The 22400-nt window shown below is 38.3% G+C and overlaps 1 protein-coding gene across 7 annotated transcripts in view; it reads right to left on the bottom strand.

Moving 5' to 3' along the window:
- Window positions 1–22400, bottom strand: part of RanBPM (Ran-binding protein M) — a 51500-nt gene that overhangs the window by 22322 nt on the left and 6778 nt on the right. For 3 of the 7 annotated variants that reach the window (XM_022069324.2, XM_087343549.1, XM_087343552.1), the window contains exons 2-3: window positions 5827–5991; window positions 3665–3855 (exon numbers count right to left, since the gene is read on the bottom strand). In XM_022069324.2, the coding sequence (XP_021925016.2) occupies window positions 3665–3855; window positions 5827–5991 (356 nt within the window). Of the gene's footprint in view, window positions 1–3664; window positions 3856–5826; window positions 5992–8105; window positions 8124–9591; window positions 9744–11507; window positions 11635–12599; window positions 12695–22400 lie in introns of those variants that run through there. The other 4 variants (XM_087343550.1, XM_087343547.1, XM_087343551.1 and 1 more) reach the window with 4 other exon arrangements.

Raw genomic sequence — 22400 nt, 5'->3', positions numbered from 1 at the left:
AAAAGAGTTCGCCAGTTTTCCCTATTCACAGCTTCTCGTTTTAACTCCTGAAGCTTCATCTTCTTTCCTTGTTTGAGATCGTCAGTTATCTGTATCAGTCTTCTTCCCAGTCCTCGCTTTCCTTTAACCTGGCCTTTGATGATATCACTCAGTAATCCATTCCTTCTCATAATATGTCCCAGCCATTTAGCTTTCCTTCAAGTAATCGCCTGCAGAATGTTTCTTTGCTCGTTGACTCTCCTCAATACTTCTTCGTTGGTCACTCGATCCGTCCACCTGATCTTCTCTATTCTTCTCCAACACATTTCAAAACTCTCCAGGTATTTCTGTTCCTTCTTCCTGAGTGTCCAAGTCTCTGCTCCATACAGCGCGACACTCCATACGTAACACTTCACTAGTTTCTTCTTCATCTCCAAGCCCAACTTGCTAGTGAGAAGTATCCTCTTCTTGACGAAAGCTGCCTTGGCCATGGCTATCCTTGCTTTTACCTCCTTGGTGCATAGAGCATCCGTCATGATTATGCTTCCCAAGTACTTGAAGTGCTCCATATTCTTCAGCTGTTGGTTTCCAACTACAACGTTCAATGGTTCTGCTCTCAGTGCTATCCTCATTACCGTTGATCTTTCAATGTTGATTTCCATTCCATACTCTCTACCTGTTTCAATAACTTGTCCATCATGTTCTGTAATTCCTCCTCTTCCTTCACCAATACTAAGAAGTCGTCTGCATATTTTACAGTCCTTATCACTCTTCCTCCAATTTTGAAGTCTCCTGTTCCCTCCAGAGCTTCCTTGGCAAGCCATTCCCCGTACAGGTTAAAAAGAATTGGTGATAAGCAGCATCCCTGTCTTACACCTCTATCTCAATGCTGTTGGTGTCTCCTGAGTCCAGTCTCACTTTGACTTTTTGCTGCATGTACAGGTTTTCGATTAGTCTTCTATCTCTCCAATTAATTCCAGTTCTCTGTAGGATCCTCATTAATTTCTTCCAGTCGATGAAGCAGGCACATACTTCTTCCTTGACATCGAGAACTCTCTCTGAAATTATTCTCATAACTCCGATGGCATCTGTGGTTCCTCTTCCTCTCCTGAATCCAAATCGGTCGTCTCCCATCACTTCCTCTATCTTCTTTTCTAGTCTTTTAGTCAGTATTCTAGTCATTATCTTCGCCGCATGTGAGATTAGGCTGATGGTCCTGTAATCGCCGCACTTCTTGGAATTCTTTTTCTTCTGTAATGCGATCCTTGTTACTTCCAGAAAGTCCTTGGGCCACTCACCGGAGGCATATATCTTGTTAACGAGTCTAGTAAGAACCTTTACTCCTTTCTCTCCAAGTTCTTTCAATAAGTCCGATGGGATTTCATCATCTCCCGTAGCTTTTCTTCTTCTCATATCCTTTATGGCCCTCTCTACCTCGCTCTTCAGTATCTCTGGACATTTGTCGTCCTCCTCTACTTCTTCTTCCGGCTTCAATTCCATCTCCATCTCATCCGGTCGATTGCCCTTGTCAAAGAGCTCTTCAATATAATTTTCCCCTACAGCTTTAACTTCATTCTGGTCACTGACTATCTTTCCTGTTGGGTCTTATATTTCCTGTGTTCGAATTCTGTTGTGCTCTTTCCATCCTAGTTCTTTCGCCTTTGCATATATCATATCGTATCTACCAATTCTCTGGAGTGTCATTACATACGCCGTTGATGTAATCTTCTCTCGCCTTGTCTGTTTCTCTTCTCGGTTCGTTGTTCAATCTTCGATATTTCTGTCTTCCCTATTCACTGTTTGCATATTGTGACTGCCCCTGTTGGGCAGAAGCTGTCCTGGAAAAAAAGTAATGTGGTAGTTTTTCCATTTGCTTTCCATATCGCAGTACCACAACCATTAAAGCTGCTCCAGCCATGCTTGTGGTAATCCAGCCTCGAACCGGTCCTGGATCATTTCCTTTATGCTTCAAGCTGGTAATAGTGATCGCTGCTGCCCTTCACTATGCTAGTTTTTGTCCGCCCCTGGTATTTGATTTCCCTGGTACCACCCATATCTGGGAAGCATTCCCCTATCCGCAACCTGGGGAGGCGCCCGATGGGGGACTAGCAACCCCCTAAGGGCACATTATATACATGTTCAAAATACAATTATAATTAAACAGTAAAACAACACAAGTCACACTACATGTTTGGAATCAGCTGTGCCATCAGGATAAATTACTCAATACAGCTATTAAAGATTTACACAATTTAAAACTTTATACAATAAATGGTTTTTTTTCTGCTTAATTGTTATACAGTGTGTCCACAAAGTCCCTTCGGGGTTTTGAACAATTGTGGCGCGCAAACAAATTGAGCTAGCCACATGCGGTTTGCGGCAGATTACAGTGAAACTCTGGAAGTTTTTTTACGACCTCAGTAGACCTTGATGTGGGCTCCCTTGGTAGCACAGAAAACGTCCAGATGATATTCGAGCTCTTGCCATGTTCTGTGGAGCATGTCTGCTGGAATAGCCGAGATCACATTCCTGATACGGGTCTTCAGGTCATCAAGTCTGTTAACTGGTGTTCGGAACACATTGCTCTTCACATAACCCCACAGGAAAAAATCCAGTGGTGTTATGTCTGGTGAACGTGGAGGCCAAGGCACTGGACCCTCTCTGCCGATCTATCTTCCTGGAAATGTCCTGTCTAGGTACACGCGTACCTGCAGACCCCAATGAGGTGGAGTACCATCTGGTTGCAGAATGATGTGTGGCTGTAAATGCTTAATTTGTGGTACTGCGTACAGTTCCAGCATGTCCAGGTAGGTGTTCATGTTGTTCATCTGCTCTTGAAAAAAGAGACATGCTCCACAGAACATGGCAAGAGCTCGAATATTGTCTGGACATTTTCCGTGCTACCAAGGGAGCCCACATCGAGGTCTACTGAGGTCAGCAAAAAATTTCCAGAGTTTCACTGTAATCTGCCACAAACCGCATGCAAAGTAAAGTTTGTCTAGCTATGTGCCATACAGGCGCTTGATGCGAGTGGAGGTATAGCTCCTCTCTTTCTTGACCTCAGCACTAGATGGGGGTGAGTGGTCAGCATCACGCCCCGGCCAGCTTTACCCCCGGGAAAGGATCCCGGTACCCACTGTAGAGGAGGCTGGGTGGGCCCCACAGCCGGTCTGGACGCATCGGCTAGAGGAAAAATCCTCTGCCCCCACCGGGGATCGAATCCCGGTCGTCCAGCCCGTAGCTAGTCACTATACTGACTGAGCTATCCTGGCTCATCACAAACCGCATGTGGTTAGCTCAATTTGTTTGTGTGCCACAATTTTTCAAAACCCCAAATAGACTTTGTGGACACACTGTATTCTATTCCAAAAATCTAGTAACAGTACAAATGAAAATTCTGAATTCTGGTTTGCTCTGTATTTAAATTATTTATGATAATTAATGATTATGAACACATTCATGATAAGATGTTCTGCAATCTATTCAGTATGCAATGCTATGATAAATTTGCATTTAATGTTACATGATGTCACAGCTTCAAATGCTGTGTCCATTCTTGGTGATTTCATTTAAGATTGTGCTTTTCTTTATATGTGATAAATTTTCAGTTTGCAATTACATTTCCATACTGTGTCTGTGTTCATCCTAGTTTTGTGCTGGTCTGCTGTCAATTAAATATACTCACAGGTAAATCTGTAAATGCTATTCCCAAGTTATGTCCATTCTTTGTATAGAAACAAGTATTGTCAATAAGATTAACTCCACAGCCTATAACATCGCCTGTTGTGAATGTTGGTCCATACGGCTGGCCTGTTCCAGAAGAACAAAATGAATGACCATCATCACCATGGTAGCCATATGAATGTTTGTCCCAACCTAAGAAGGAAAAAAAATTATTAGTATTACTCGTTCCACTTAAAATATAAGATGAATATATTAATATAAAGGCACACAGAACTTCAACAAAACAGACGATGATAATGGGTGTTCATCAAGAGGTCAACAAATGTTAGTTTAATATATCAGCCAAAAATACCAGTCATCAAATGCCAGAATGTTTTACTAGAAAACAAAATATACATGTAATGCATACAGCATATAATAATACTTAAAATCCACAAATTTTTACTCATCACAGCTCATTATATAGGTGCATTTGCTGAACCACAGCATTCATTATTTTAATCAGATCCAGTAACATATGAAGAAATAAGTTATTTTAGTTCTAAAACATAAAACTACTATATTTTCTTGGGTATTCTGTAATACATGCCATGAATTCAGTAGTATATATTCACTAAACTGTCTTCACAAAACTTCCATATAAAAGATTCGTGATTTTAGGTAACACTCGTGATGGAAAAAATGTGACTTACACACTTCAAACATGGTAAAGAAAGTAATCAAAAAAAATTCATAGTTTAATATTAAGAAGCAGAATCTATTTCCAGAAGATCAAACCAAAGAAGTGTTTGATGGTTTAGTAATCTGTGGTACTCTCTCTATTAGTACAGTATCTGTATTGCCTTCGAGGCTAGACTAAGCAAGTAAACTCCTTCACTACTGAAGTTTTAGTGTAGCTTGAACTCATTTTGCTGGCCTGAAGCAGTTTGTAGTTGATGGTGGTCTCAAAGTATATATGGTTACCATGTTGTATAGCATCTTCAGCCACTAGCGACTGCTCTAGATGTTTCAACTGGAGGTGTCTATAATGTCCCTTAGTATCGCCTTCAACATGATGTCTCATCTGGGCAATGCAGACAGCTTTATTTATACTTGCATGAACTCTGCAGATGCAGTTTCCAGCCCCAGACTCTCCATGAGAAAATCCAGGTGGCTGCATGTCTTTAGGTAGATGGAGACAGATTATATATCATAAAAGACCAGAATTTGACTGATACAATTAGACAAGACAATGCTCTTGATTATGCTTCCATCTTTCCTATTCTTTGTTAGATCCCTTTCTGAAATGAAATACTCTGTAAACTTTCCTTGATGAACACCCATTTCTCTTGTAGATCTATCCAAGATGTATTTCTGTATTTTGGAGGTTTGCCCTATCTGAGATGCCCTATGCCCTGTGTACCAACATTGAAATTACACTTTTGAACCCATCACAAGATGATAAAATCAGCCATGAAAAGAAACAGATTCTTCTTCTTTGTGTATGCTGTTAACATCATTACTGGCTTATCTTCTAATACCATATACATAAGATATAGCCTATAGATTACAATATCTCCTGTTTGTAATACAAGTATGCTGAGCTTTTATCTAATGGTATAAAATGGTATATTATACTGGCAGATTATATGATAAGACACATTAACATAACCCCACTTAATGGTACCTGCACCTTGTCATGGTGGTGGGGATTGAGTACCTCAGTGATCCCAAGAGCTATGCTGGCAGTAGCATAGCTACTGGTAGGGCCTCCCTAGCCAGATTGGTCGAGGGGGAGAGGTCAGACTAAGACAGGTATCCTGGTCCTCCAGGTTGGGGGTTGGTCGCAAGGCTAACAACCTTGCACCGTAAAAAGGAAGAAGTTTCAAAACCTCAACCTCGGACAGACGGACCTAACAGAAGGACGGAATGGAAGAGGAGAAGGCCATGGACCGAATACGGACCGGAGAGCCATAGAAGAAGAAGACATTAATATAAATAAGCATGGCAATAATAATTAGGAAAAATTAATGTTGATAAGACAACAAACTCTGTAATTCAAATTTTCAATTTTAATTAATTATTGATTATATCTGTCAAAAGACATCCATTACATTTCCTTGCGCCTTGTCACCTGCGCCTTTCTCTTATATAAAAAAGCACTGCATGTATAGTTATTATTACCTGGAAGCCTGTTCATGTTGACTCCTTGAGCACTGAGTCCAATACCCATGTAGCCATCTCTCCCCTTGCTGACTATCTTCACTTCAAAATAATAAAGACCACAGGCAGCTGGGATGGGATGAGTAGCTCTAACACTGGCAGCATCTTTGTGTGTTTTACCATGACCTAAAACAGAAGAAAATTATTTTTAAAACATGCATTAATATAATTCTTATATAGTATCACTCGAGGTTCACATGGCAGAAAAAACAAAGATGGCTGTCTTTTGGGTTGTAGTGCTGTGTAGTCTGGCAGAAATTTACTGACATTTCTGAGGTGCTTGAGGGCAATTACCTATACCCCTGATGATGGAAGCAGCAACTATCTCTGAAATACCAGTAAACTTCTACCAGACTACATAGTGCTACAACCCAGAAGACAGCCATCTTCAGTTCTTATATAGTCAAACTTAAACCGAAAACAGGCATCAAATTTAGTAATGTGTAAGCTATTTAGTTTAACATCTATCACTTCCTACAGGATTACAAATGGCCCAATTTCTTGACAGTTTTGTGATTATAAAAAATGTATGTTTTAAAATTTAATGAAGTTTGTATTCCCATATGTTTATAAATTTCTTGATCAATATCACACAACCTCTACAGTTGATCAAATATCACTAAATAACTCATGAACAAACCAAATGTATTTTATTTTCGCTGAAGTTTATTTTGTAGGAGTATGTCTTAACAAACTGCTATTTTAAACACATGCCAACATTTCTGAGAAAACAGAGAGATACATTAAAGATTGTGATTTATTTTTATGTGCCAATACAATGCTACTATCCTTCAGCCATCCACAATCAGCAAATAATTCTTGTCAGTTGGCATTCTTCCACATTATTTTTACTTTTAGATGTACCAAAGAATGGAGTCAGATGTTGCTATAAAAAATGAATATACAATGTATTACAGTGTTCCACAGTGACTGTGTTTCAGAACTTGAAATTCATCTTCTACATAAAACTGAAATAATGGGTGTGGATGTGTAGGTTTAGTCATAGCTCAAGAATGGATAAACGTAACTGTACCTAACTTGGCAAACTCATTCTTTGAGACCAGCAAGAGATTTCAGATAGGTCAGAACTCCTGAAAAGTGCCCTGAGTTCAAGTCCCAGTGAGGGCAGTCCCTGTAGCTTGGAAACTAAGAACAACAGAAAACAGTGCCAAGACCAACGTTATTTGTTTTGAAGAGGAGATTACAGAAACAAACATCATAACTCCAAAAAACTGTCCAGGGTTCAAATTCTGATGACGATGGTTTCTGTAGATCAGAAACTAAGCATGATATAAGTACAGCACCAAGGCAAAAGTTGTTTAGAAGAGATTGCATGGTCAAAGGCCACAACCCCAAAAAATTGACCTGGGTTTGAGTCCTGATGAAGAAGTTTTCAGCACTTTGGAAAATAATGGTGGCAGAAGAAGTAAGATAAGAATGGCATTGTTTGTTTCAAGAAGGAAACTGCAGGAACAAATACCACAATCCTGAACAAAGTGTCCTGGGATTAAGTTATTGTACTTTGGGTTTAGGGATCATATTTTTACAATGATATTCAACAACAAGCCTATAAATAAGCTTTGGGATGAGAAAGATTTATAAGGAAATGCAACATTTCTCAAATTTCCTGGCAGTAACACTCTGGGCACACTGCTAGTTTAGTGTAACAATGATTGTTATGGTATGAAAACCATGAAGAGGGAAATGAAACATCATTACCAGATTATATGAATGGTTTGAAATATCAGGTGGGGATCACGCCAAATTCTGGTTAATACAAGCATAATTACAAATTAAGATGAAGTCAGTTGTAATATCTTTCTGTAGGCCAAAATGTTGGCCAATGCAGACATCATATGCTACAGGCTTATTAGATTCTTTTTTACTGAAGAAGTGAAACACTTCAACAAATGACATGAAGAAATAATTGGAACTTTCACATAAATATTTAAATTTTAAAAGTGATATCACCATTTCTTCTAAACAAATACAGCATAATGACTCACTTCTCTTGGTAAAAACAAAATATTTTCTGGGAAGAACTTCTGATGCTTACTTTCCTTCAAATGCTTAAATCAATAAACAAAAGTAACAAAGACACATTAATGAGTACATAATTTAGTGATCCACTTCAGGTATAATTTCCACTACTACAGATTAACACTACTTTAAAGTTTTCAGACACAGTTTAAAAAATTAATACCATTACATGTTTGTAAATGTTAATGCACAAAACTCACAATATCTGTACATGCTGTGTTTATGACGTATCTCCACACCAAATTTCACATTCCTTGCTGAAACTGTTTATTGTCTCTGTCAAATGGAAACACAAATTTTGGTTCCATGTAGCTGCCACATTCATTTTATTTATGGGAGAAAATTAAAAAGTACACTGCTTGGGTGGACTCCACAGGCATGATGTTTATACACAATTTCTTTAAAATTAACCAGGAAGTTATTAGTTAGGATGCAAGGACATTATGTTACAGTAAGCTTAATGTTCAAAAATCTGCACACACACACACACACATGAAAACATTGTCTTTAAGACAAACAGAACATTGGAAACAAGGTATAGAGTGAGAGGGGAGTGTTGGGGACTTGCTTCACAATTTCTATGCACTTTCTGTCTTTAAACCCAAGATCCTATGACGCAGAGTCTAATACTCCATTTTATATGGAACCAAGGGATGATGGAGAAGTATGCTAATATTTTAATATCTGAAACAAAAGTAATCTGCACATGTTAGGAACATATATATGCATGTCAATGCTGGTATTCTGGGTTGTAATGTCATTTGGACCTGCAGTGGTTACCTTGAAGTATGTTCCACCAAAATGTTTATTTCTGTAAGTGAATATTGCGTTACAGGCCAGAAGAACAACAATGACATCTTCAATGCCATAAGAACCTCAAATCTTGTAAGTTACACAGATTAGCACCATGGTGCTATAGAAATAAGTAAGTGTTGGGTGAAAGATAGTGAGATGTGTACAGACGTATGCAAAAGGCTTTCCCGTAGATAAAAAACAGATTAATTTCTGATATTAGCATGCAATTTTATTAAAACTATACATGAAACATTGCATCATATTAGATTCTTCTCACAATGCTGATATCTACAACTGATTTATTGGTAGCTTGACTCATTAATTGATCTCCAAGGTGTTAGCAACAAAAAATTAATCGACTGCTGAGGTTATGATATGTCAAAGACAATGCTGAAAGCAAGCAGATAATGGTCGGTGTAAAGTCTGAATGGCCAATTTAAAAATGTCCAAATGCAGGAATAGCCAATGAAAAAAGTCCAAGTACACAAATGATGTGTGTAGAGTTCACTGTGTTTAAATACCTGAAGAATAAAATGTGCACATTACAATGCAAATAATATAAAAATGTCTCAAGAACAAATGTCCAAAATGTTACAAACATTACACTATTTAAGGTATAAATGCTGTATAAACTACCCACTTCCATAGGTTAGGTACTTTGGCCTGTAATGACTGAACAATGTACAAATGTTTTAGATGCACTGTACATCTCCACAGAACAGAATCAGTCCCTTAGAAGACAATACTCTGGACCTGTGTTCTGGAGATAATTTAACTGTCAGGTTGGTTACTGGCTACCCTGACTGAGGGGTTCCCTCATTCTCTCCTAGGAATATGATACAGTACCAAAAAAATGGAATGACCACCACCTTCCAAATTCTTAATTCTTACCTCACATCATGCAAGACTTTCCAAAATCATTCAATACCATATCACCCATTTGATTAAAATGGCGTCGTTGAATAACATCCTAAAAACGGGGTAGGAAGTTCCTCAGAAATGTCGAACTTTGACACGATGCAAAACCCAGAAGACTCCACAATCAGCCTGATCAATAAAATATCGAAAGACAAATCTAAAAAATGGAGGGGACAAATATCTGTAGCCCGAATGGGTATCGAACCCAGTCTTCTGCCTAATCAATGCCTTCGAACATGAGCAGTTGTCAGGACTATCGAAACCATAAATTAAAACTGATAATTTCCGCTACGCTCTACAAATATGGAGCAATTACCAGAAGGAAGCATTCATGAATTCTTCCAAAAAGTGTTTAAAATCAGAAGCTACTCAGATAAGATAACTTGCACTATAAAGAGGGACACCAAACATGTTGGTGTACTGGTGGTAACGATCTACATTTGCATCCGCAAGATAACAGTTTGTATCACGCCCAGCTTTATAGTTACACTGACTGCAGTGAACGAACGATGTTATTTTCTGACGAAACGATGGATGTTCCACATTAACTCAGTGAAGACTGTATTCCGCCGTTAGCATTGATCTCTGGGCACGGCACAAACGTTTATGTTCGGAGTAGATGTAACAGTGGGCTGGAGTACAGTGGAGTCATCTGTTCTTCCCACGCACTAAAAGCATACTGATAAGTACAAAGCTCTTGCAAAACACATGTATTTCACGGTCATTGACCCAACGGTGGACTGGCAAGTTGCCAGGTGCGTCCAAGTTCATGAGTCATCAATCACATATATTCACTAATTTCACTGGCGCTGAAAGAAATTTCAAAGAAAAAATGTTGCAAATAACTCACAAAGAAAGATTTTTGCGGCAATACTATGATAGATTTAATGTTATTAATTATTATTATTAATTATTCCGACACGCTGATTTCATAATCAAACTTACTCTAATACGCTAATAGTCGCTTGGCTAGTCAAGAAATATCCCACCTTTAATAGAACACCAAGGTTCATTACCGTGTTCACAAAAGCTCTGACAAATATATTATATGCTTCAAACAGTAGATTAACAAGTTACGGATTTCAGCTGCTGTTTGTAACGTGCTATATTTATTTACGCCATACTGTAACTACTTACATAAATTACTGAACTTTACTGCCATTTGATAAGTTAATTAACATGCTGTTATACGAAATGCATACTGCGCAGATGTCTATCAGTTCTCTTAAATTGCAGGACGGATTTCGATTACATTTGGTAATGGCCTCTACAATAAAATTTGTCGGGTAAGTTTAATTTTGATACGAATTGGTCCAATAGAATTTCTACTTCACATGAACCTCAGAAAAATGTGGTACATGGCGTAAATTATAGACTCCACTGAGATCTACAACTTTTATTTTAAATATTTATCGACATGGCACACATTTAATGAAATGCAAGGAACATTCTCAGACTCCATACACTAATGACTTGCAACGAGATTAAATCAGTATTCATTAGTATTAAACAAATATTAAGGTAAATTAGGCATGTAAATGTAAAATTACGCATTTGAAAAATGTTACGAACAAAAAACAAAAATTTCTTGCAGTCGTTTTAATATGCTACATAAGTATTCGAATTCATTACTTCACATCATTTTTGACAACTTTACTTTCATACTGTGGAAAGGCAATTTTGTCACCATAGTGCAGGGGCTCCCAAACTTTTATACCTTGCGCCCCCCTTAAAATATTTCATAAATTTCACGCCCCCTTCCAGAACAAGTGCAAGCAAACAGATTTGACATAAAATTTAGTTATGAGTATACACTTTTTTTTACAATTTAGTATATATTATTCAATGCATTCAATTTAAAAAGCTGTAATAAAATATACGCTGCATACCTGGATTAGTGGGATGGATGCGGTTGCTTCTGTGAACATAACTTATCATACCAAGGTTGGAGTTTTGAAATGAACGATACTTTGTTGTGATGGCTGCCACTGCTGAACTGCCTCAATCAAGCGAAGGATGTTAAAAATGTTTCTCCATATTTCATTAAAAATGTTTTTCATACAAACAACACGCCCCCCAGGGGGGGGGGGCACACTTTTGAAACCTCTGCCATAGTGTGATGAGCGATATACAATTTAAATTCAACCGAATGTGGCGGCCGCGTGGTGTACTCCTGCTTTGTATTCGGGGGGTCCCAGGTGAAAATCTCGACTGGAAGACTGAATATCCAGAGTTTTTATATTTTCCTCAGTTCCTTCAGCAAAATACCAAGACAATAATTTAAATTAGGTAACGACTGCTTCTTTCCAATCCTTTCTAACTCATTAATTTATTATCCTATTATCTGATTCTATATAATCTGAGGTACCATCAGCGTCGTTATTATACCCAAGTACATAAATAAATACATAATGCTGTTCTATTCGATATTATTCCTATTATTACATGTCTTGTTACAATGTATCAAAACACCAATTGGTGATTTGTTTTCGTATACCGGTATTCGGGACGACCGTTATTTTGCTGACTATTACAAAATTAAGATTGAGCAAACACCTGATCGCACCGACACCAACAGAACGCCGCCGTGCATTTAAGCTTCGTATTCGTAAGGTCCAGAACGACTTTTAGACCTACAACTGATACAGTACGTAACTTACCACTACATAAATTTCGGGATACCAATTTACTGATAGTAAAACACGAAACAAACGCAAGACATTTTGTGCAAGATGTCCTACCTTTAATAAACAACCAATAAGAATATTTCTGTCTTCTGGGTTGTTGCGCTGTGTAGACTGGTCGATGTTAGCCAACGTTTCAGAGGTCATACTGCCTCCGTCATCGGGGCGATCTACACAGCGCAACAACCCAGAAATCTACATACTCACCGCTGTGAAAACCTCAAATCTTACAACTACCAATAAGATTAGATTCATACCCGTCGGATAGAAATCTAAAGAACTGTTAACAAATGGTACCTTTCATAGTCAATAACCTAGATGAACAACACAATGATCATGAAGCTACAGTAGCAGTCGCCAAATGAAATGCTTCGAAACCACGGAAGAACTTCGCCCCGCCCCCCACATTTACGTGCTGCACCAAGTCACCATTACAGCTACGCTGCGAGTTCCGAGGCTTTCACTTTCCTGGACTCCGGTGTTCGTGTTGCAACGTTGTACGATTTCCATGTGATCGTAAAGCATTCAATTTGGCAACAACAGTTGCTGCTGTTGCCTGAGCCGAGATAGCTCAGTCAGTATGGCCGAGGGTCGATTCCCGCTAGCGATAGGTCATTTCTTTCCCTTCACCACTGTACTCAAATCGATTCTGGGGCACACCAAGCCACATGCAATGGGTACTAAGGGTAAAGCATCCGGACCGTGAAGCTGACAACTCACCTCCCTCCATTTACTTCCGAGTTTAAGGTATGCGTCGTGGTGCTTATTAAGTTCAGAGCAGTTTGCCATTTTACAACTTTTCCTTCTGCGATCACTCATGTCTTTATTGACTTTGGTAGCAATTCAATAATTTAGTATCCTTGAAACCTACAACTATGCGACTATGTGGGTTTCGTAGCATGACGAGTCTTGCAGCCAGCGATGTGTATCCAGTATTGCTTGATAAGATGCCTCAGAAGAAATGAGCAAAAGTGTAAAAGCTTATAACGCTTGAATATCTTGATGGTCGTGTTAACCTGCATGAAGAAATAAAGCACTCCCATACTTGTAAACAGCAACATCATGGACTTCTTTCGCATCAGAACACAAAATAATCATGGAAAAGATTCAGTTGGCTCTCCCAAGGTATACAAAATGAAACCGTTATGAGTCAAGATCGCAACCTGTTCAGGAGAAATATCTTTCTAGCAGATGAATAGATTATCTGATATGTGTAATCTGTACCAGAATACACGAAATTTTATGAGATCTTTGCACTTTGACATACTGAATGCCATGGCTGTTTCGAATAACTTTTACAAAAACGTCTCATATATATATATATATATATATATATATATATATATATAGAGAGAGAGAGAGAGAGAGAGGGAGAGAGAGAGGGAGAGAGAGAGGGAGAGAGAGAGGGAGAGAGAGAGAGGGAGGGAGGGAGAGAGGGAGCGTACTGTAATGCAATTTACATAGCTTTCACTATTGCTTTAACTATAAAATATGAACTTTCGTTTCAAACGTTCATTTCGGTCTTTACCCTCTGATGTTTCATTTGTTTATCAGAAACGGCTCGAAGTCGGATTTGGGGTTTTCACGCCTGTGAGTCTGAAGCTGGCTGTCTTTTGGATTGTTGCGCCGTGTAGTCTGGTAGAAGTTTACCGACGTTTCAGAGGTCCTTTCTGCTCTATCATTAGGGAGATCTGACCCATGGCGCAACAACTCAGAAGACAGACATCTTCAGAAACTGTTCGTTGAGGAGATAGACTAGTTTAAAATATAGGTTTTCATTATATTATTCTATATTAAAATCATTCAGTATACGAAATATATGCCTATATAATTATAATATTTGCAATTACTAAAAATCACGTAATTAAACAGCAAACATCGTACTCTATTATACCCCTGTGAGATATGAGGTTCTCACGGTGGCGAGGATGACGATAATCTGGGTTATGGCATCGAGTCTACACGGTGCCAAACCCCGGAACATAATCGTCCATTAAACCCCATTTTCCTTCCTCTGATAATGGGGCTTCGGACACAAGATTTAGTAATTCAATTATTAGAATAACGAAATCTTGGAGTCTACTACGTGATGGACATGTAGCTAGTATGATATAAGAAATTCAGGTAATTGGCCTTTATCGGACTATAAAAATTTAGTAGGGCAACGAGCGAATTTCAAACAGTACGCCAATTGAATGGTGCGGTTAGATAGTGGCTTGCTACCAAGTTATACAGAATGTTGATACGAAAACCTGAGACAGAGACCACCTGGGCAACAGGGGAGACGGAAGAATAACATTACGATTAATGCCCAAACATTCTTGCATAATCTGTTCACGTCCTCAATCTACGTTTTTCCCTTACAGAAAGGCCTGGTCAGGTTAGAGATTCTAAAATGGGGCAGCCGATGATAAGAAGTTCTGAATTGAATGGGTACAGACATTTCCCAAATGTATCCAGCTCTTAGGTGAGTTGTTCTCATTCAACTGCATGCAAGCTACAAGTTCCACCCATCTCATAACCCTGATATAATCAGCGCAACAAAATTAGCTGAAGAATACATATTATGCACTTCAGTATATAACTTCTCTCTATCCAACTGCTGCTTCCAGTTACTAGAATCAAAATATTCAACGCAAATTGCAACCAAATAACTACGTGGCGCCTTGAAAGATATTCATATCAGCTCAAGCATATGACAAGCTGACAAGACAAACCATACCTACACAACCAGTTAGTTTTCTTTAGACCACGTCAATGCCCGGTTCATTTCAGCCAGTTACAAGAAAATTACACTTAATAACAATCCACACATAGCTCTCAGAAAAATTATAAGGCATAATATTATTGCATTGATTAAATAACATAAAAAGTGATGGGCGGAACATGTAGCTTGCACGAATGAAATTAGAAGTGCATAAAACTAATATTTTGACTGAAATGCAAACATTCATATAAATATGTTTTAAATACATTATGTTGATCTTCTGGATGTTGGCGCCGTGTAGATTCGTCGGTATGTCTGCATCTTCAGGGCAGAAGACAAGACAGTATGTTTCTCCAAAACGGTGGCATTTACTGACGAGTCTACACGGCGCCAAAATCCAGATCAACACTGCCATCCTCACCGCAGCAAAAACCTCAAATCTCGCATATTTTAAATAAACATCTGTCGACTATGGTATACAAGGGTTAAAGCATACTCATTCTGGAGAATGATAATGACAATGATAACAGTGGTGGTGGCGAGTCCTGACAACAGCCAAACAATCCACTAAAAATACAATAAAACAAAATAAAAGTCAGAAGAGAGATTAACTGTCCACAAGCGAAATGTAATATTTGCTGAAAACGTAACATTTCCTTGTGTACATGATTAGCAGCAGAATCAAACCTAGCTGACGGAGTGACCTTATGAAAGTTGTGATTTAAGATAAATGTTGAGTATTTTATTCTAGCAGGTACTACACTAAAAAATACTGAGGAGCTACTAATTTTGTTTAAAAAACATTAACGAAGAATATGGCAGCCAGATGCCGAAGCCTGCAATAAAGTGCTGAAACAATGAATCTGAACAGAAAAATGTAACAAACCCAATAGTTTTAAGTATTGAGAAAATATGTTGTTAATGTGATAATGCAAACAGTTTTGCAGAACAACCGAGCTCCAAAATATGTAACATACTGCGAACGTAAAGTAAAATTATTACATATATTGCAATTGCAGTTTGGGGCTTACAAATTTAAAGTTGCATGAATGAAATTTTTTTCCTAGGACAATAAGCTGCGTCAATGTATCAGAGACTAGCTCTATCTCCATCGTCAAAGTCAGTGCGAGGAATGATCAAATTGTCTTACATAAATACATATGTGCGTGTGTGTCTTAGCGGTTCCCTCATTACTGGCGCATTTACGATCAGAGGGTGGAGTAATGTAAGTTAATACCAATTGTTTCCTGAGTAAAGATATTATCGTAGTTTTAATAACATCAAGAATTTTCCTGGCACCAGATTTTTCACATCAATAGGCTATCATATTGCAAAAGTTTATAGTCATCAATATTTTATATACGAAGATACGTACTCAAACCGTCAGCAAACAAGGTGTACTTAGAATTGTGAAGTCACAAACGAGCATATCATTAATAACTATATTAAAAAGCAAGGAAGGGCCCAAAGGTGCCCTAAGTGAATTCTTGTAAAACTCCAGACTTCTCAAGGTATGAATATGATCCAGAAATACGAACAGAAGATTGTCTATTGATCAAATAGCCACGAAATCAACTGACATAACACGAGTGATGTCCTAAGTTATTAAGCTTACGAAGAATTAAATTAAAATTTAAAAAAGTACAGTAAAGCTGTCCCGCTACACGCCATTTTGGCGCTTGTGGAGAGAGGCAGTAAAACACCTTTTTGTTTCTTTGTTTGTCATCAGTCTTCCGACTGGTTTGATGCGGTCCTCCATTTTCGCCTATCTTGCGCCAATCTCTTCATTTCCACATATTTTTTAAAGCCCACATCCTCAAAAATCTGCGTCACATATTCCAATCTTTGTCTCCCCCTACAATTTTCCCCTTCAACCGTTCCTTCCATTGCCAAATTAACCACCCCTGGGTGCCTCAGAATGTGCCTCACCATCCTATCTCTTCTTCTGTAAGATTTTTCCATAGACTTCTTCCTTCGCCTATCCTGTCTAAGACCAGCTCATTTCGTACTTCATCAGTCCATTTAATTTTATATAGCATCACATTTCAAATGCTTCTACCCTTCTTCTTTCTGGCTTTCCCACTGACCATGTTTCGCTTCCGTATAGCGCTGTGCTCCGAACATATAACTTCAGAAAAATCTTTCTTAATGTTTGACACTAGTAGACTTCTCTTTTTGAAGAAGACTCTTTTCGCTTGTGCTAATCTGCTTTTAATGTCTTCCTTGCTTCGTCCATCTTTTGTGATTTTGCTTCCTAATTAACAGAATTTCTTCACTTCTTCTACCGTGTCTTTCCCAATTTTCATATTTAATGGATCATTATTCTCATTTCTGCTACTCCTCATAATTTTTGTCTTGCTTTTGGTTATCCTTAAGCCGAATTGCTCACTGAGTAATTTATTCATACCATTTAATAATTTCTCTAGATCTTCCTGATTCTTAACTTCGGCACTAGATGGGGGTGAGTGGTCAGCGTCACGCCTCGGCCGACCCCGATAATAATAAGAAGTGTGATTCTTAACAATAAGTCTAAAAAAATGAAGCTTTTACAATGAAAGTGAGTTGGATCCAAAATTCTTCGCGACACCTGAAAGAAAGTCTCTGAGTACTCCTGGGAGGGCTGTCCCACAGTGACAGAGCCAGGATTCAATGGTAGAGAGTAATCGCGCAATGTCTGTAACTACACGCAGGCTGTCACTGCATGTCACATGAAAAAGTCATGTAATTTCGCCTATCATCTTCAGATAAATTCAATCTTGGGATACCTCCACTAATGAAGATGCTACGCTTCGAGAAAATCTGACCTAGTAACCTAGTATGTGATAGAAAGTGGGCCAAGGACGTGAACCAAGTCACAATTTGCAAATTAGTTCCATCTATTACTGAAAGACTGTCGGAGACGGGGAGGGGGGGGGGGGGCACAACGCAGTTCTAGACCCGGATGTGGTACACTGGCACTATTTCTGGCAACGGCCTGCGTAGAAACCTCTAAAAAGGCCACTACCAAGACTTCGACCGAAAGCACGATCAGCTGGAAAAACTAGGCGTGTTTAAAATCGCGGATGGGACCGGAAAGGTTGATTCTCGACTGAGTCTTTGTTTATTTAATGCCGCTCATCAACTTCGCAAGCCTAATGTTCGTTAGGTCAGCTAAAACACGGCTGTCCATCAGACCAATATATCTAAAACGTCTCACCTCCAAATTGCTCTATGGCCTTTTCTTAGCCAATTAGCCCACCGGGCGACCAAATTTTGGATGTATATAAAAAGCTGCTGAGCTTTAGCAGTAAAGTTTATCAAAGGGTTCAAATTCCAGTTCAAATAGTTTCTGGGCCGGAGACCACGCAGAAAATCACGTTAGAGGAAGTCATGGAATATTAAGATACTATCCCAGCATGTATATGGATACATGAGAATCAACGTAGAACCTCGGCCACGACAGTACATTTGCGTACAAAGGAGATAAGAACCCAGGACCTATCGAGTACAAAGTACAGTTATTAACCACTACTGCAGGATGTTCGATGGATAGTGGCAGGTCCTATTTCGAAGTGACCTCGGATCGCACAGCGTCATAAGAAAAGTTCTGTAGTTAAAAAAGTGTTACACAGTTACCTACTAACAAAAGCTAACAAATAATTCGAGCCAAATGGCTCGAATTATACTGCAAAACAAATATATCGCCATTCACATTTCGTGGGTGTAGTTACCTTCTAAGTTCACAAAGCATTTCCATGTGCCTGCCGTGCTTAGAAACTGCCTAAAATCCTTTTTTAAAGCACTTTCAGTACTCCTGTAACACTACTCTCATGTCAAGTCATTCACATTAAGGTGACTTAATTTCGGAAATTTACTCAGGTCCAAATTAGGCGAAAACTGTGAATGTTCCAACACTGGAAATTGTATTTTTGCCAAGAATCGTTGTAAGTGAAGTGCTGTATGGGAAGGTGCAGTGACACAAGGCAAAATCAACTTCTTCGACTTAAGGATGATCTTTATACGCTGTTGTTAAGGTTCTCACGGCGGCGAGTACGAAGATGAATGTCTTCTGTGTAGTCTACCAGACAACACGGTGCAACAACTCCAAAAAAGTCGTTTTCATGTTGACTGACTGTTTCTTTGCAGAAACTGACAATTCCTTTAATATAAAAAAACGTATATAAGCACACGAGTTACCTTAAAATTTCATATTGGCCTTTCCTTTAGTCTCGCAAACTCTGGATATTTCCATTTCAGACTTCTGGGTAGTGCTGGAAGACTTTTATCTTATCACCGATAACTACTTTCTTTCCCCCCACCAAAATGGTCCGGTATTTCCAACAAGTGTTTTAAAGGCCTCATTCTTCCTCATCTCAACAAACAAAACACTGCATTATCAGGAAACAACCAAAATACAAACTGAATCCCAATGACTGATATAAAACCGACTAATTATGAATCCACGTGATCCAAAGTATTCAAGTACTATAAAAATATCAGACCAGTTTTTTGTCTGAGGACCAGGGTTCTTTCTTCGGGAGTAAAGCAGCCGGGACGTAACGCTAACCACTCATATACTACTGGTGCCAAGGGTAAGAATGTGTGGAGATATACTCTACTTCCCCATGCGTCTGCCTGGCGTGGTGCTTAATTAAGCACGAAGAAAGACTTCAACTAGTTGTCAAACCTGTTACTCTGTAGATATACTGATAGCCAAATACAGCAAATAAAGAATTACCTTCTGGCACAATGTGAATGGATGAGGCATAACGTGCTGCTTCCATTGCTATTTAAACACACGTCAAAAATGCGTCAACATTTTTGTGGAAATAGCCTAATTTTCTTTTTAGTTAGATGTACTCATACGTGCTGCTATTGTAAAATGCACTAACTGGACTGCATGGGACACAACGGTGGCAGCATCTGTCGCCCGTTTCCCTTTATCTTATGTGGACAAAGTGCGTAATTTGGGGTATTAGATAACAAGGAACTTCGTGATTTATACAGATTATCAAATATTTACTGTTAGGACTGTGATATACGGGCGATTATGATGGACCAGAAGTACAGCTTGGAAGGAGGAAACAAGAGATTACGTCTATCTTGTGGAAAAACCTCTTAGAAAATTCACTTTGAAAAAGGACCAAGAAGGAGATGGAGGATAACATGTAATACAAAGTTCTGCAGATGACACAAATACAAGGTAATGTTTTCTCTGTACTCTAACGCCATGCCATGAAGATGCATGAGAAAGTGGGAAGGTAAAGCTCCATGCATTCTTAACCCTGGCAACAGAGATGAGAGGCCTGTTTCATGTTCCAGTAACTTCTTCCCCAGGGAAAAACTCCTGGAATCTACTGGCACAAGATTGAGTCAACTATCTTACATATTTTGAAGTGTTTGAGCATCAGACATACATAACCTATTATGTGCTCATGTTATGTACTGTTTGCAAAAAATATGCATAAAAATAAATGTAAAACTCATTTAAAAGAGTATGATCATAAGATGCATCATTCTTATTGCACTTACATGAGAAGTATGGCTAAGAATATAGTTTCATATGAATAATGTAAAGGGTGCACAGTTTCTCAACTCTGTTTTGATTCTTAAATGTCATAAATTACAAATGAATTTTGTTAGTTTACAATTATATTCTCTAAGAATGAGAGAGATCTGATGTTACAGTTTGGTACTGTACTTGTGTCTGTTGGGATTCATGTGAGGGGTAGCATGGCAGAAGTAGTGGAAGCTGTGTTATGTCTGAATAAAGCAGGAACGATGCATGGCAAGGACCAGAACTAAATTTATTTATGGATGCTGATGGTTACTAGCTACTTGAATTTTTGTACACATTTTTCTGTATTACTGTGTCATTTTGTGATAAAAGAGACTTATCCTCCTGATTGTCTAAAAGTCTCTCATAATTAATTTTAATTTGCAACATGTGATAAGGCTTACTCCATACAAGAACAAATCTTTATATAGTGAAACCTGCTCATAGCAAAATCCCAAAGGGCCCAAACAAGTTTCTCTTGTGGATTGTTTTCCATTTAACATGGGTACTTCTAAATAAAAGAATATATTGCACAGAATATCATACACTATTTATGGTAGAAATGAAATATTAGAAATTCATGCTAAAAATGTACATATCAGTGTTACAGAGCAGCATACTTTTATTTTTTGGTCCAGTATATTATTTTGCAAATATTCTATCAACAGTGGAGCTTTTTCTCCCATTTCTGACATAAATTTTCCTTCTCAAATAAATTTCAGAAAACACATTACGGTACTTATCTTTCACTTGTTACTTTCTCTTTCCACATTAACCCTTTGAAGCAGATAATGAATGAAGGAGAGAAAGAAGAGAAAGCTGAAGAGTGGTAAGAGACACTACATTTAATATATTGGGGGGAGGGGAGGCATAGGCAAACTTTCAGCTATGAAAGTTTGCAGACAGTGCCCAGCTGTCCTTCTGGTAAAGGCTGGTTGAAGGGAAGGAAAAGCATTTTGAAGTAAAGAAGGAACAGTGATGAAAAGTGGAGAGAGATTTATTGAGCAGGGTCTTACTGCATTCAATCAGAATTTTTAATTTTGATATTAACACTGGGAGAGCAGCATTTGGTGAATTTTTGTACGTTAACAGGGGGGGGGGGCTACGTTAGGGTGGAATTTTCAAATTAATATTCAGAGGGCTGAATGAGAAAGTACAGTGCAACATAAAAGTTTTTTATAAAGCTCATCCAAATAATATTTAAACATTCAGTCCCTACCTCAACGAAAACGCAGTATTTCTCCAATAAAAAAATCAATTTGTTAATCGTGTTTAAAAACATGATCACTCTTTATTCCAAGAGTCATACAGAATGTATAAATGCATTCTGTAGGTAAAATTCAGAGTTACTGACTGTGAAAGCAGATGGTACATATAGTTACCAGCGGGCTTTAAAGGGGTAAATAATTTAAGTTCATTACTTCCTCTTGCCTTAATATTACACACTCAGTTTATTACAAATCATTTCACAGCAGATGTTACTTTATTAGGTTCGAGCCTGGAAAAATTTTTCCAAGTAAGGCAAGTTCTCATTTTATCCTGGTCACACTATATAAGATTTATTTTAACTCATTCATACAAGATATGAGAGACAAGAACAAAAGCCACATTTCCTTCATAATAAAATACACCCAGAGACATATTGTTTGCAGTTCATGAATTCAAAAATTAGTAGTACTTGTAGAAATTGATTGAAGAGTGTGAATTTATGCTTGCATCCTAAATTTGGGGGGAAGAATGTTGCAGGTATGATAATTCATATTTCATATACTCATTTAAATCAAACCACAAACTTACAAAGTCTTGCTCACCTAAGCAGACTATATCTGAAATGCCTCTTCTGCACTGAAGAGTG

This window comes from Zootermopsis nevadensis, unplaced genomic scaffold (genome assembly GCF_977971745.1).
Source record: "Zootermopsis nevadensis isolate Lab colony 2312 unplaced genomic scaffold, Znev_1.0 Znev_ptg000006l, whole genome shotgun sequence".
Lineage (NCBI taxonomy): Eukaryota > Metazoa > Arthropoda > Insecta > Blattodea > Termopsidae > Zootermopsis > Zootermopsis nevadensis.
The sequence above is the reverse complement of the archived record's forward strand: the minus strand, read 5'-3'. Positions and strand labels throughout refer to the sequence as shown.